The sequence below is a fragment of the Zonotrichia leucophrys genome, unplaced genomic scaffold (assembly GCF_028769735.1).
Source record: "Zonotrichia leucophrys gambelii isolate GWCS_2022_RI unplaced genomic scaffold, RI_Zleu_2.0 Scaffold_230_80957, whole genome shotgun sequence".
Lineage (NCBI taxonomy): Eukaryota > Metazoa > Chordata > Aves > Passeriformes > Passerellidae > Zonotrichia > Zonotrichia leucophrys.
Window position 1 is genome coordinate 33,686 of NW_026992435.1, and position 15,865 is coordinate 49,550.

The 15,865-nt window shown below is 48.2% G+C and overlaps 1 protein-coding gene across 1 annotated transcript; it reads right to left on the reverse strand.

Annotated features, from left to right (window-relative positions):
* Nucleotides 1-448: 448 nt before the first annotated feature.
* On the reverse strand, nucleotides 449-14,956 carry LOC135461237 (serine/threonine-protein kinase pim-1-like). Its single transcript, XM_064700847.1, has 7 exons — nucleotides 14,941-14,956; nucleotides 14,033-14,244; nucleotides 2,323-2,880; nucleotides 2,160-2,210; nucleotides 1,589-1,955; nucleotides 798-974; nucleotides 449-555 (listed from the first exon to the last, which is right to left on the reverse strand). The coding sequence occupies exons 1-7, from the start codon at nucleotides 14,954-14,956 to the stop codon at nucleotides 449-451; spliced, it is 1,488 nt and encodes a 495-aa protein (XP_064556917.1).
* Nucleotides 14,957-15,865: the final 909 nt, after the last annotated feature.

Below are 15,865 nucleotides of genomic sequence, written 5' to 3' on the forward strand. Positions count from 1 at the left end.
ATGTGCAAATTGGGCCTGGAGTCTGGCTTTAAAGAAGGTGCCAGAATCCAAGACCATCATCTTCAGCTGGCCAGTTGGGAAGAGATTGTCATCCTTGAGGTTGTCCTTGGTGTCTCCAGCAGCAGCCCCACTTGGAACAGCTTCTCCAGGGGCTCCTTCTTCTTCCCTGGGGTCAGACCAGGCTCTCAGGGCTCTGCCCAGGGCCCCAGCCATCCATGAACAGGACAAACAAAACCAGGGGGATGGTGGCCACCAGTGCTTGCCACATCAGGTCTGCAGCTCAGCTCCAGCCCAAGAGCTGCGTGTTCCCTTCTGCTGAACCCTGCTCAGAGCTACAGGCAGGACAAAACCAGCCTGGTTTGCTTTGCCACTGATTGCCAAGAGATGCATGGAGCTGGTACCTGCCAGGCCCCTGGATCCAACTGTGCACGTGGATCTCTTCAGTCTTCTAGGGCAGGGAAACATCCTTCACCCAAGGATGACAGAAAAGATCTTCTAAGGATGGCCTGTCCGAGGGTTGCATGGACAAACACCTCTTAATGACATCTTGGCACGCTGGGGAGAGAAACCAAAAATCACCAGTCAGTTGGAGAAGTTGCCCCCCTGTTCCCATGCCCAGGTCATGCTGGGTGTGCCCAGAGCTGGGCCTAAACTTCCCCATGGATACTCTGTTTGGAGGAGAGCAGGAGAGCAGGACATGTGCCACCTCCTCAGCAGCTGCCAGAGTGGGATGCCCATGAGCCCGCTGCTGTCTCCCAGCACTGGTATTGCCCCCGTGCCCAGAGATGAGGATCCACCTTGAGAGAGCCATCGTGGGAACAAGATCCGCCCCCGGATGATCTCCTGGCCCCTCCTGAACGGGTGCTTCCCCATGACCAGGTGGCACAGCAGGAGGCCCAGGGACCAGATCGTGGCTGCCTCGCCGTGGTAGCGCTGGTGCTGGATCCACTCTGGTGGGCTGTAGGACAGGGTTCCTGTGGAACACAGACACAGCTCAGCAGGGGATGCTGCTGCTCCCAGAGCCTGGCCCCAGCATCCCTGGGCATGTGGGGGCTGCCCCAGAGGCACATGGGGTGACCGCTGCCCTCTCGCTAGCACTTGGGTCTTGTGCACAAACTCGAGGCTGGAAAAGAAGCCAATGGTCCTGGAAGAGGGCAGAAGAAACCCTAGGAAGGCCCAACCATGACACACAAAGGATAACTCCATCCAGTAGTGGAGAAAACCCACACTCCTCCCCACCTGCATGGCCCCCAAAAATCTTAATAAGCCAAGGCAAACAAGGGGAGTGGAGCAGTCCAGCCCTTCCTCGCCTGCACACCAAACCATCCGGGGCACGCGGTCAGGCCTCCCTCTCTGCTACCCCCATGGGGGTTTGTGTCGGGCTGGCTGCCCCAGCTCCAGCCCCAGCCCAGGCCACAGTGGGTGCTGAAGGCTGTCGGCAGGGCTGGGAGCTGGCCCCCCTCACACCCCCACCCAAATCAACTCGGCTCTAGCATCAATCCCATCCCGGCTGCAATAGGGGGAGGCCCCAGTGCTGCACCCAGGCTGGGCCATGAGATGCCCAGGAGCACCCCCTGCGAGGGCTCACCTGCAAACTGGGTGTAGGCTGTGTCTTGGAGGAAGGCGCCACAGCCAAAGTCGATCAGTTTCAGCTGCCCGCTGGCCAGGTCGAGCAGGATGTTCTCGGGCTTGATGTCCCGGTGCAGGACCCCGCAGCTGGTGCAGTGCCGCACGGCCTCCAGCACCTGGCGGAACAGCTCCCGCGCCTCCTCCTCTGGCAGGAACCCTCGCTCCGCCAGGAAACCCGAGAGCTCCTGGCACCGCTCCGGACGCTCCAGCACCAGCAGGAAGCTGTCGGGGAGCTCAAGCCACTCCAGGAGCTGAATGACACTGCCACAGCCACGGGATACCTTGGCCAGCAGCATGATCTCCAGGGGTGCGCTGGTGCCGTCGGGCTGCGTGAGGAGCACGATGCTGTTAGTGGGGCCGAGGCCGTGCCAGGCCTGGGGAAGCCCTCAGCCAGCCCGGGATGCTCTGCACGCCCCGCTCACCCCACGCCCGCTCTCCCCGCAGGGCTCACGGCGGCTCCCACCGTGCCGGGCCCCGGCTCCTCGCCGCCCGGCACGGCCCGGCTGTAGCCGCTGGCCCCGCTCACTCACCAGCTCGCCCCAGTGCCGGATGCGATCCCGCGGCACGCGTTTGATGGCCACCTGCGAGCGAGGGAGAGCAGCGGGCTCAGCTCGCCGCCTGTCCCGCTGCGCCCCGACCCATCCTCCTCCTCCATCCCCTCCGCCTCCGCCCGCCGCAGGCCCCGCCGCTCACCGGGGCGCCGTCCGAGAGCCGCGTGGCCGCGAAGACGCTGCCGAAGCCGCCGCGGCCCAGCAGCGAACCCAGCCGGTACCGCTCCTGCAGGGCCTCCTGCGCCTTCCCTGCGGGCGGGACGCGGCGGTCAGCGCTCGGCCCGGGGCCAGCAACGGCCCCCGAGCGCCCCTCACCCGCCCCGGGCCCGGCATCCCCACCCGCCCCGGGCCTCGGCGGCTCGGGGCCGGAGGCCGCGCTGCCGAGCGGCGGAGCTCGGGCCGGGGAAGCCGCAGCGGAGGCGGCGGGAGCGGCCGCGCCGCGTGTGTCCTCCGCGGGCCCCGGGAGGAGCCGGGGCCGGGGCCGGGGTCGGGACTGGACCCTGCCTCGGGTCCGGGGCCGGGCTCGGGCCAGGCGGAGCCGAAGGGCGGCGATGCCGCCCCCGCACCAGGCACTGATGCCCGCCCAGCAGCGCCACCGCCAGTACGGCCAGAGCCGGGCGAAGGCGAGACCGCGGCGGGACGGCCGGGGCCGGGCACGGGGCAGCCCCGCCCGGGGCCGGGGCGGGGGCATGGCCCGGCCCTGCAGGGGAGAGGGAGGCGGGGAGAGGAGAGGGACGCCGGGTAAGGGACCCCGAGAGAAGGGTGCCCGACAGCGGGAAAGGGAGAGAAAGGGAAAGAAAGAGAGAAAGAGAAAGAAAAGGAGAAAGACTATTCAAAAGTATCTGTTTTGGTGCTGCCGCCGCTACTGCTGCCGCTGCCGCCGCTGCTGCCGCCGCTGCTGCCGCCGCTGCCGCCGCCGCTGCTGCTGCCGCCGCTGCCGCTGCTGCAACTGAAGCACCGGGGCCGTTCGTCCCCGTGTCCGTTCCCCGCTCGCCCCACGAGCCCCACGTTCGAGCCCCGCGCGCCCCGGGGACAGCCCCTCCGTCTGCCCAAACACGGGAACTTTGCAGCCTTGAGCCCACATGCAGAGCCCTGACTCCTGCACACTGGCACAGCGATCCCCTCGCCTGCTGCTGTGCATTGTCCTTGCTGAGGGTCAAACACTGTCGGGCCACCTTCCCTTGGGGTAGGATTCCTACCTGAGCCCAGCACTGCCCTTACACCTCCAGTGTTGCTTTCCAGTAAAAACAGGGGAAGGAAAACTGTGTCTGGCTCATGGTATTTTAGAATGTCTAAAAATCACTAAGTCATCCATCGTAGAGGTGAGGTGCATCTGGAATTACTGGGATGGAGAAGCAGTGCAACATTGAAAAGGGGAGCATAGAAATAAATAGAGTAAAACATCTTGGATTGTTTCTTTCATTTTCATTTCCCTTCCGGAAAGCTGTTTCAGTTTTCCAGGAATCTTCTCCTGTCTGCTCTTCCCAAGAATCTCTCATGGAGAACAAGGTCAAGCTTCTGTCACAAGATTTGCCACCAGGAAATTACGCCACTGGTGAAATTTTCATTGTGAATGTTTGTGCTGGCTTAGGACAAATTTGGGGAGGAAACCTCCTAAAGGGGTCCGTCTAGAAAGCAAGTTCAAGTGGCCCCTCCCCCTACTAGTTCAGGGAAAGACTTCCCTTGACAAAAGTGAAAAAAACCCCAGTTTTTTTAACAAGTAAAGTATTCAGAAGCATGAAAAATGAATAATATTAAATAAAACCTCTGACAGTGCTGAAGAGATGGCAAATTCAGAAAGTCCTTTTTGTGGGTTGTAGTTGGCTCCCTCTGTCTCTTCTAAGTCCCTCTGGAGCTGGAATGCAGCGTCCCAGAGCTCGGTGGGCCACAGGCGTGAGCTGCCGGTGTTTTTCTGGGTTTTCAGTCCAGAGAAGGTTTAAACAGTTCCAAGAAAAAGGAAAGTCACAGTCCAAGGAACTTCCCTTCCTAAGGTGGCTAAAATCAAATTGCTGGACCTGGGCTGTAAAGGCACCGGGAACTTTCCACATCTGGGCACTGGCGGTCCCAGCAAACACCAGATCATGGTGGCGCTGGAGCCAGAACCTGCAGATTTCCAAACTTTGGCTGTCTGTGCCAGCAAATCACTGGGCTTGGGCTGTGCCAGCACCAGGAAGTTTTCAGATCTGGGCGCTGGCACTGCCAGCAAACACCAGATCTAGGTGGTGTCGTTGCCAGTGATAGAAATCTGCCGGATTTGGGCTCCGCTGACATCGGGAAATTTCCAAATCTGGGTTCCTGTGCAGGAAACACAAGATGTGGGTGGTGCCAGACCCAGTAGCAGAAAGTTGCCAGGTTTTGGGTTTCTGTGCCAGCAAATTGCTGCACTTGGGCTGTGTCAGAATAGGGAAATTTCCAGATCTGGGCACTGGCAGTGCCAGCAAACGCCAGTGAAACCTTCTGGTCCTCGTCTGCACTGTTGACCAGTGGTTTCCCTGAGAACCAGCTCTGGCAACTTTACAGACAGAGACTGCTTTCATCTCGTGCTCTGGAAACAGAACTTTAATGAAGGCAAACACAACAAACAGGACGGCATGCACAGTACAGAGAGAGAAGCAGAAAGAAGCCTGGGTCCAGGGTATAGCAGGGATATTTATACATTTATATAATGTAATGTAATGTGGGGAGGGGTTAAGGTGGGATCTGAGGGAAGGATCCAAGAGGAAGGAATGATTAAGAATATTACAATTTTTGCAGTATAAAGTAACCAATGGTAGCAAAGAGAGCTCAGAACTTTCTAGCAACAATCTGCATAACTAAACGAGAGGATCATGGGTAGGAACTTCTGCTCACCCCGACTAAAGAGGGTTTTCCCATGGCCTTAAGCCGAGGTCTCCCTCTTCTTTTAAACCAAACCAAACACACCAGATCTGGGCAGTGCCAGGCTTTGGCTTTCTTTGCCAGACAATTGCTGCATTTGGGTTGTGCTGGAACAGGGAAATTGCCAGATGTGGGCACTGGCGGTGCCAGCTAAACGCAGATCTGGGTGGTACCGGTGCTATCACCAGAAAATTGCCGGGTTTTTTCTTTCTGTGCCAGCAAACTGCTGGACTTGGGCTGTGCTGCCACTGGGAAACTGCTGGATCTGAGCACTGGCAGTGCCAGCAAAGACCAGATCTGGATGGGGCCAGCACCAGGTATTTGCAAGGTCTTGGCTTTTTTTGCCAGAAAATTACTAGACCCAGGCTGTTCCGGCACCGGGAAATTCCCGCATCTGGGCACTGGTGGTGCCAGCAAACACCAGATCTTGGCATTGCCAATGATGGTAGCAGGGAATTGCCAGATTTTGGCTTTCTTTACCAGAAAATTGCTGGACTTGGCTCTGCCAGAACAGGGAAATATCCAGATCTGAGCACTGGCAGTGGCAGCAAACACCAGGTCTGGGCACCTGTATTGGCATCAGGAAATTGCCGGATTTTGGCTTTCTGTGCCAGCAAATTGCTGGACTTGGGCTGTGTCAGCCCTGGAAAATTTCCGGATCTGGGTGCTTGTGCAGCAAACACCAGATCTGGGTGCTGTGTCGTAGTGTGTTTTTGTACTTTATAATATTTTGTAATAGTTCTGTTTTTGAATCCCTGTATTTTTCCCAAATGGTTCATCCCAGATGGTATCCCCCTCCCTTTACCTGTGTAATCCCTTTCCCTTGCTGAGATCATCCCTAAATCCCCACCCTGGCTCTCTGTCAATCACTCAGCATCCCATCCCCTCCATCTAGAAGCTTCGGTCCAGGATGTCGAGTGATTAGCCAGAGGCCAGGGGTCAGCACCCCAAGCCTTGCCCCATATGCTGTTCTAAATGTCTGTCCCCCAGTACCTGTCCCTTAGGGTCACTTATTGGTCAATAAAATGTTATCTACTTTTGGTTTCCACCTCCCTTTAAATGTAACCTTGGCACATCTCCCAGGGTTCTCAGCAGGAGCGCCCTGAGGTGTAGGGGCTCCTTTGGGACTCCTAGAATAAAACCTGGGATTAACCCCTGCTAAGAGTCGGCCCTTTATCTTGTACCCATGTCTCTGGTGTCTCTCCTGCTGAAGAGACGACCACGTGCCCTCCATACCCTCAGGGCTTGGGAGAGTGTCTCCCCGCTGTCGGCTGTGTCGGGGTTGGTCCCCGGTGTCTGCCAACTCGGGACTGGCTGAGGGTTCCTGAGAGGCTCCCAGAGGGACAGAGACACTGCCTGTATAGGTAAACTGAATGGCCCAGGGATTTTGGAGGTGATTACAAATTGGCCTGAAGGAGAAAATTTTGGTGTCACAGATGAAGAACAAGACCAGCAACATGGACTGAAGAAGCTCCTCCATATAACCAAGTTTTCCCAAAGGAAACACGCTACGGTCTTTTCACTGATGGTTCCTGTCCAATCGTAGGGATGAACCGGAAGTGGAAAGCAGCCATATGGACCCCACACAACAGGTTGCACAAGCTACCGAAGGAGAAGGTGGATCAAGTCAATTTGCTGAACTCAAAGCTGTTCAGCTGGCCCTGGACATTGTAGAAGGAGAGAAGTGGCCAAAGCTCTACCTCTACACTGATTCATGGATGGTGGCCAATGCTTTGTGGGGATGGCTGGAGAGGTGGAAAGAGGCTAACTGGCAGCGTAGAGGAAAACCAATTTGGGCTGCTGATGAGTGGAAAGACATTGCTTCCAGGGTAGGGAGGCTACCTGTGAAGGTCCACCACATAGATGCCCATGTCCCCAAGAATTGGGCTAATGGGGAACACCAAAAGAACGACCAAAAGAACGAACAGGTAGATCAGGTAGCAAAAATAGAGGTGTCAAAGATAGACTGAGATTGGCAACATAAGGGAGAGTTTTTCCTAGCTTGATGGGCCCATGATGCCTCAGGCCCATGGGACTCATTTCAAGAATGGTCTTATCAACACCTGGGCCAGGGAACCAGTATTGAATGGATCTATCATATCCCCTATCATGCACCAGCTCCTGGGAAAGTTGAACAATGGTGCAATGGACTACTTAAGACTACCCTGAAGGCACTTGGGAGGGGGAACTTTTAGAAATTGGGAAGTGAACTTAGCAAAAGCCACCTGGATGTTCAACAGTTGAGCATCCATCAATCAAGCTGGTCCTGCCCAGTCTGAACCATTGCACACAGTGGATGGAGACAAAGTTCCTGTTGTACACATGAAAGGTATTTTAGGAAAGATGGTTTGGATTAATCCCACCTCAGGCAAAGACAGCCCCATCTGTGGGATGGTTTTGGCTCAAGGACCTGCTTACACTTGGTGGGTAATGCATAAAGATGGAGAAAGCCGTTGTGTACCACAGGGAAACCCACTCTTAAGTGAGAACTGTGTGTAAGGTTTTATTGCAATGCAGATGGAAATAGAATAAGGGGTGGATAATGTCCTGGATTGCAAGGCAATATGTGTGTTCTGTTCCCATCTGTTAGAGGTGGGCCAGTTTTCATCTGTTAATTGGGCAGTTTTTCTTTATCTCTTCCACAAACCAATTCTCCCTCTGGGAGGACATCTGCTGTTAATGAGCCATTGAGTGTCACTGCATGACTGATCAAAATTACAGCATCCCATTGTGAGATGCTCCGCCCAGAGGGAGGAGCCAAGCGTTCCTAACTGAATATAATCTGAGATTTTGGGACACCAGAACAGCCTTTTCCACTGGATTCCCAGAGGACCAGCTGCCTTTTCCATTGGATTCCCAGAGGAAGACCAGGCTCATCTACACCACTACTGGATCTTCAGAGGAAGATTATGTCCTTCTACAGGATCCCTGCTTCAAGAGAACCACACCTGTCTGCAGGAAGACTGCAGGAGGACTGCAGCCACTGTTTTAATTGGACTGCTACCAACACCCTGACCAACATGGTGTCAGGTCATATTCTGACTCTATCAGTACTGTTTTGTATTACTGCACTGTTTATTTGTTAATTTTCTTCCCTAACAAAGAACTATTATTCCTGATCCCAAATCTTTTCCGGAGAGCCCCTATGCAATTTCAAAATTATAATAATTTGGAGAGAAGCGGGTTTGCATTTTCTATTTTAAGGGAGACTCCTGCGTTTCTTATTGCACAACTGTCTTTTCAAACCAAGATATTAACCGTCAGGGGAAAATTTAAAATATACACTCCACACTCAGTTAGAAGTATCCTAAGCCGAAAGGCTGAGAAATGGCTCACTGATTCCTGTATGTTAAATTATGAAGCCATCTTAATAGATAATGATTTAGAGGTAATTGTGAGTAACCAACTCAACTCTGTCCAGTTTTTGTATGGAGAACCACCTGAAGAACTAATACATAATTGCCTAGAGATTATAAACTATCAAACTCTAGTAAGAGAGGACCTAACAGACCAACCACTCCAAGAGGAAAACAATTGTACATCGATGGATCTTCACGGGTAATAAAGGGGCACAGGGTATTGGAGTACGCTATAGTGGATGAAGCGTTGGTAGCCATAGAAAAGAGAAAGTTACCTTCCAACTGGTTAGTCCAAGCATGTGAGTTATATGCCCTAAAGGGAGCTCTGGAAATATTAGCACAGAAAAGGGGAACAATATATACAGACTGAAAAAATGCTTTTGGAATACTGCATACCTTTGGAAAAATTTGGGAAGAGAGTGGGCTATTAAATTCAAGGGGAAAGGGACTGATTCACAAAAAAATTCTTTTAGAAGAGTTAGAAACCTTACAATTACCAGAGGAAGTAGCAGTGGTGTATGTTAAAGGACATAAAAAGGGCAACTCAGGAGGAGCAAGAGAACAATTAGACTGATCTAGAGGCTAAAAATGCAATTGAATCAGAGACAAAAAAACTAATAATAGTATTAACACCCATGAGAGTAATGCAAAAAGTCCCTGTATTCAGTGGGACAGAAGAGGAAGAACTCCTTAAAAGAGGAGCTAAGAAAGATAAAAAAGGGAAGTTGGAGATTAGCAGATAAGAGGCAAATGTTGAATAAACTCCTGGCCAGGAAAATGCTAGAAGGCATACATGGAACAACACATTGGGGTATACAAGTGCTAAGTGATCAATTTCTAAGGGATTTGGGATGCAAAGGAATGTTCAGAATAGCTAAGCAAGTAACTGAAGGATGTGTGATATGTCAACAAGTGAATAAGAAAATCATGAGGAAAACACCCAGAAGAGGGTGACAACTAGCCTTATGGCCCTTCCAAAACATCCAGGTAGACTTTACTGAGCTTCCCCAGGTACAACAGTGGAAATTTTTGCCAGTGATAGTAGATCACGTGACTCATTGGGTAGAGGTGGTATCCACTGTTAAAGCCAATGCCAATGTTGTGAGTAAAACACTTCTAGAATCAATCATTCCCTGATACGGGATGGCAAAAAGGATTGATTCAGACTGGGGAACCCATTTCACATTAAAGATATTGCAGAAAGTTGTTTAGGCCCTGGGAGTAAAATAAGAATTTCACAATCCAAGGCATCCACAGAGTTCCAGTCAGGTTGAGAGAATGAATCAAACTCTTAAAAGAGCTCTAGTTAAGCTCATGATTGAAACCCAAATGTCATGGGTAAAATGTCTCCCTTTGGCCTTTTTAAGAATTAGAACCCAACCCCAGTCAGATCTGGGGGTGTCACCCTATGAAATGATGTTTGGGTTACCCTTCCTGACCTCACCCCAGAAGGTTGCCACCTATGAGGAAGGGGAAGCCAATGCCAAGAAATATGTTATGTCTGTAGCACAAACTTTAAAAGGGCTAAGACATAAAGGCGCAATTACCTAAACTACCACCCTGGATTTCAGAATCCATAATATTAATCCCGGGAACTGGGTGATGATCAAGTCATGGAGAGATCAGCCTCTAACTCCTCAGTGGGAAGGTCCCTTTCAGGTACTGCTCACCACCGAATCAGCCGTGCGAACTGCAGAGCGGGGATGAACTCACGGCAACAGAGTCAAAGGCCCAGTAGAAGAGCCCAAAGAGTGGACTACAACATCCAGGCTGGGTGAAACAAGATTGACTTTCAAGCAGAGACTGAAAGACAACCAGAAAAACACCAAGATACCCAAAAAGTAGAGTCAAGCTTCTATCAACTAACTTGAGAACTCTTCCTGTTTTAATGGATGAGAAATACCAGCATCTGTTGAGGGGAAGTACACAAAGGACTGTAAAAGGTAATGGGACAGCTTCTTCAAGAAAATAAAACAAAGGAAGGAGGGCAAGACTGGGTTGGCCCCTTCGTTTGCTACCAAGAAGGCTCCATAGCCCTGCTGTGGGTAGCAACCTTATAAGCATGGTAAAGTAGGGACAAAAGGCCAGACCAGACCTCTATAATTCCTCAGTTGTCTGTTTATTCAACAGAGACTGGAGGGCAGGACCAAGTTGGCCTCTGTACTCACCCCTAAGATACACTGACTATGGGTAGCAGCCACATAGGCACGGTAGATGGGAATCAAAGCCATACTGGATCTCTGTGCTGCCCTTTTGTCCATTCCAAATAAGTGTGTCTAAGAAAAAACTGAGATTTTTTCTCCTGTTCCCACTGTCCTTGCCCATATCAACAGATGCTACTATGAGCCATTCAAGACAGAGATATTTTTTTACTTAATTGTTTGAGCAAAATGACTTAGAGAAAAAAAAAAAAGGAGGGAATGTTATAGATGAGTAATCCTATGGTTGACTCTCACAATTAAAGGGTGACTATTAAATATATATTAAGAAAAGGTTTGTAGATGTATAGTTATCCTTCCCCTCCCCTTGCATTGTTATCACAGGATGGCCTCAGTAGTTGGGGCATTTGGGAGGGTCGGCTTGTTACTATGGCTGCGCCTGACCTCCAATCAAGGTGTAAGACAGTGATCTCCACCACTGGACAGCAAAGAAGGAGTCGATTGACAAGACTTTGTGAGGGGCTATTGATGTGGAGGGAGACGACTCATCTTCTTTGATCAGCATCAACTCTGTTTATTGACTCAATCAGTCACTTTTTATAACTGTGTTAATTAAGTTCATGCATATTGCAAAACCCGAGCTCACAATAGGTCAGAGATAACACACCAACTCCTTCTTTTGTTTCCAATACTAGGATTTGTGTTCTCAAAACTTAATTTTACTTTCCTAAAACAGCTAAAGATAGAATATCTACTTGTTATGAGAAAGCTGCCTGAGAACTCTGGTATGCAAGGTTCTCAAGGCTTTCATGTTTGTCACTTTTACTTGTGTTTAAAAACAACCTGAGAACTTCTACTGTTTACAGAAACAGGCTGTGAGAATTTGCTCCTCACAGCTGCCTTCTAAGCCATTTCTGAAAAAATCTCTAACAATTCCCGGTTTTTTCTTTTTTGCACAAGGAGGTTGGTATGCTAGGTTGTTTTATCATTCTACTGACTATAGTTTGAATACTACTAAGAATACAAAGTAAAACAAATAAAAGTATTCAAAAGTACACTCAGTGTTTTTATAAGGTCTCTCACCTATGGTCTGAGCAATGGCTTTTACTTCAAAGGGTTAAAAGGTTGTCAGCTGTCTTCTCTCATGTGCACTTGGGGAGGAGGCGAACGGCGAGTCATTTGGCTCAAATGGCATCAGCTGGGTGATTTTCAGTCTTTGGTTGATTTGGAGTAGTGGAAAATTAGCATGCACTTAAAGCACTTAAAATATTTAAACTTAACAAACTTACTTTAAGATTAACAAAACTTACATGTAAAATTAATCAACTCTAATAAAACTTAAATAAGAATCAGAAAAGTTCTATGGGCTGTGTCACACTCTTTGCAATACAAAAATAGACAATTCTAACAATTATTACATTATAAGCAATATTCTCAGCTAGCAAGGTTTCTCTCTTACAAGGGATCTAAGTTAGGGAAACAAATTAAAAAGGCTAATACTATTTATAGGATATGTTATATGACAGATACAAAAAAAATTTTTATGTGTTACAAGGCTCAAATAAAACTCAGGTGTGCTAATACAATTTACAAAAATAAGCTAAAGGAGTAACATGTGCGCAGGTTTCATTTGTGTCGTTTGTATGGTAAGTTTGCTTTTTATTTTCAAATAGCAAATATACTTTAAACAGAAATGGCGCTACTCACAAATGCTTCTAATTGTCTCTTTTAACTAGAGTTTCTCTAATGTTCGCAACAACACTTTGCACACAGGTCATAAAATAAACGCCTATCATAAAAGCATAAATTTATCTAACACTACTTAAAGTTAATAGCATCTAGACTTAAAATACTTACATTTTAAATATTTTAATTTAACAAAACTTACCATCACTTAAACTTAATTTTAACAAAAAATAGCTGATTTTAAATTTTATATAACTTATATTTAATATAATTTTAATTTTAACAGAAAACTTTTAGTCAACAATAGTTTGTTTGCTTGCAATCATGATAAAAAGCAAGTGATATTTTAAAATGAATATCAAATGCTGTATGTTTTTGTTAATCACATGCTTTTAAAAACTAAGTTTTTATTAACTAAAATTTGAAATTATTAATTATTTCAAAAATTTTATTTCATATTTTTATTATTATTTTATTTTATTATTATTATTCATTTTATTATTTATCATTATTTTATTTTATTATTTATTTCATATTTTATTATTTTATTCATATTATTATTATGCTTTCTAAAGTGGCTGGGGTGGAAAGCACAGTAGTTAAAAAACAAACATTTCCTTTGGATTCAGAGAAAGGAAAGAATTCTTATTTAAAAACAATTATATAGCAGTTCTATAAAGTGTCTTTTTGAGGAAATACATCAACAGATGTTTTCTTTGTGTAAAATAGACATTTTTTAGCTCAAATCTTTGAGACACATATACTACTTAGGGTTTGTGTTCATGCATTACTTTTTATATCAGTAATTCAATAAAACTTCTAATCTATACTAAAACTATTTTTCTTTATTTAAAATGTGTACTACTCTTAATTTAGCTTTCAGTGCTTGAGCTAAAACTATGTCATCAGAAAACTCTGGGTTTCTCATTTCTTAATTCTTCTAAGTTCTTTTCTCATTGTGTGTGTTTACTTTTGACTCTACAAGTCTATTATGAAGGCTATATGAAATACATTCTCTCTTAGAGAACAGCAAAGCTACATTGCATACTACTGGAATAAGACACTGTTTAAAATCTTTAAAAGCAGCATTTAGGATCAAACTAAAGCTTGATAGAGAGATCTGTCTGCACTTTGAAATGCAAAACCTCTTGAAACTATTATTATTGGAGAGTGGATACTTGAAGTGTTCAGAAACTCAAAAAAAAGGTACTTAAAAGTTAAGAGAAGGAAGCTGAAGCAGCTCAAGCTACTGCAAGTTTCTATTTTAGGCTCAGGTTCACCTGCAGCCAAGCACAGACACGGCAAGAACAGAAACTGCACAGACAGGAGAGAGAGAGAGAGAGAGAGAGAGAGAGAGAGAGGGAGTCTTGGTATTTCTTGGTAAACTACGAGGCTGCAGATCTAAGTTTTCAATCAACAAGCTAAAACAACTACTTTAGAACAGCAGCAGTCTTCTCTCTCTTGGCTTACTACTAGTTTGCAGTCTACCTCTTCTGTGTATAAGAGGAGTTTTCACATGTCTGAGTAGGAGAGGAAAAACTCAAAGCTTATGAGAATAAGTATGAAATACATATAAACTAAGGTAACAGATTTAAGTGGCTTAAATAAAGTACAGGTACATTCAAGAAAACAACAGATATTTGTCCATTTTAGAGCAGAGCCACCAACAGTTTATTTGCTCCCGTGGTGCGTGTGTCGGAGGGGGCCAAGCCCCCCCGCGCTGGGTGCAGCGTGTGCTCCGTCTGCGCTGCAGCCGCGGCGGCGCAGTCACTCCCCCTGCGGAGGTTCCGCTGTCCCCGGGACGGCTCCCTGTGGTGTCGGAGTGGGCAAAAAAACCCTCCAGTCCCGTGGCGGGGCGGTGGCTTGGTTCAGCTCCTGCCGGGGCCAGGCCCAGCATGGCCGCAGTGTTGCTGGTGCTGGTGCTGCTGGTGGCCGCCTGGCGCTGTCTGCGGGGCACGGCCCCGGCCCGGGCCTGGGGGCTTCCTGCGGGGGGTCAAGACCGTCATCATCACCAGCACCAACAGCGGGCTGGGCCGGGCGGCCGCGGCTCAGCTCAGCTTCCACGGCGTGGCGCGGCTTCCCCCGCGGCGGCGGCTCTCCCTGCCACTGCCTCTGTTATCGCCGCTACAGCACTACAGGCGGTGGCTCGGCGCGGCTGCTCCCCTCCCCCAGCCATGGCTTGCTCTTGACAGTTTTATCACTCTCCCAAGCAGCTTCCCATAACAATTCACCGAATTCACGCCATCTCGTTAACTCGTAAACCGTATGGAGGTTAAGGAAAACCCCTCCAGCATAGCTGCCAGTCCAAAGTCCTGTTAAATCCTTTTGCAAATTCATCCCCTAATCTGTCTTGTCTGTAAAAAAGCAATAAAAAAATCATATGTGGCTTGCCTTTCCAGTACCTCTAAATCGAAAGCGCGCTTTTCTGCAGCTCTTCAAGGTCTCGGCCACACGTTTCGGCCAGGCTCGTCTGTTATGGTCACCTGGAGCACGGCGTGTCTCGGCATCTTTTCTTCCGCTTTTTTTTTCTCTGCACGCTTCTGCTGTTCCGGCTGCTCTTTTCCCGGCTGCTGCTTCGGACACGGAAACCCGACCCGTATTCCACTCCAACTTCTCGTGGTGTCGCAATATCACGTCGAGGAGGTCACCATTATGTTGAAGTGGAGGGAGAAGACCCACTTTTCTTGATCAGCATCGACTCCAGTTTATTGATCAAATTAGACACCTTTTATAACAGTACTAATTCACTTCATGCATATTGCAAAATATGAGCTCTTGATAGGCTGTAGAGAAAACTTCAGCTCCTCCTTTTGTTTACAATACCTGAAGTTAGTTTACTGAAACCAAGATCAGTGTTCTCACCATGATATGAAAAGTTCTCAAAACCTTCATATCTGTTCCCAGTAGCAGCCAAGGACAGAACGGTCTGAGAATCTTGTTGTTTATATAAAAGGTGGCTGAGAACCTAATTATTTACAGGATCAAGCCTGGGAAAGGCTGCTTTTCTCTTAGCTGAATACCTTCATGGCCTCTTTCTTTAAGCCATGCTTGAACCAGGCTCTCCACATCTGCTCAGGGCAGCACATGAGCCCCGGCCTTGGGGCCCTCAAGAGCTGCTCCTTCTCCAGGCGGGCCCATGCCAGAGCTGTGGCAGTCACAAAGCTGTGCCCATTTCTGTTCATTGCTGCTCTGATGAGGATGGACCCTCAGCCATTTGGAGGTTGCTGATGATTTTTATTACTCCACAGGCCACTTCTTCTTGAGCTCTTCAGTTCAGGAATTCAGTGAGAAAAGCTCATAAACATTTGTTCTAAACACCCAAACAAGACAAGCCCTTGGGAATAAATCAAGTCTTCAATCCTTCTGTGGTTAATTAAACAAATTTCAGAAGTGCATTCAAAATGAATCTACAATATTCAAAACAATTGTTATAAATGATCAAATCTGTAGCCAAATTATAAAAAAATTCGACAAAGATTCATTAATTCAATATACAAAAAATAGAAAATTTCGCAATCCCACAGCCAAGTCAGCGTCAGCCTCGGGAGCAGCTGCTGGGTGACCCTGGATTCCTGCTGACAGAGAGACAGCGTTTCCCCTAAGG

Bases quoted from the DNA above. Each gene is read 5' to 3' on its own strand.
- LOC135461237 (XM_064700847.1), bottom strand. The intron at 2,211-2,322 runs GTGAGCGGCGGG...CCTCGCTCGCAG, and splicing joins GGCTCTCGGACGGCGCCCCG to GTGGCCATCAAACGCGTGCC. The intron at 556-797 runs GTGGATCCTCAT...TTCTCTCCCCAG, and splicing joins CCCACGATGGCTCTCTCAAG to CGTGCCAAGATGTCATTAAG.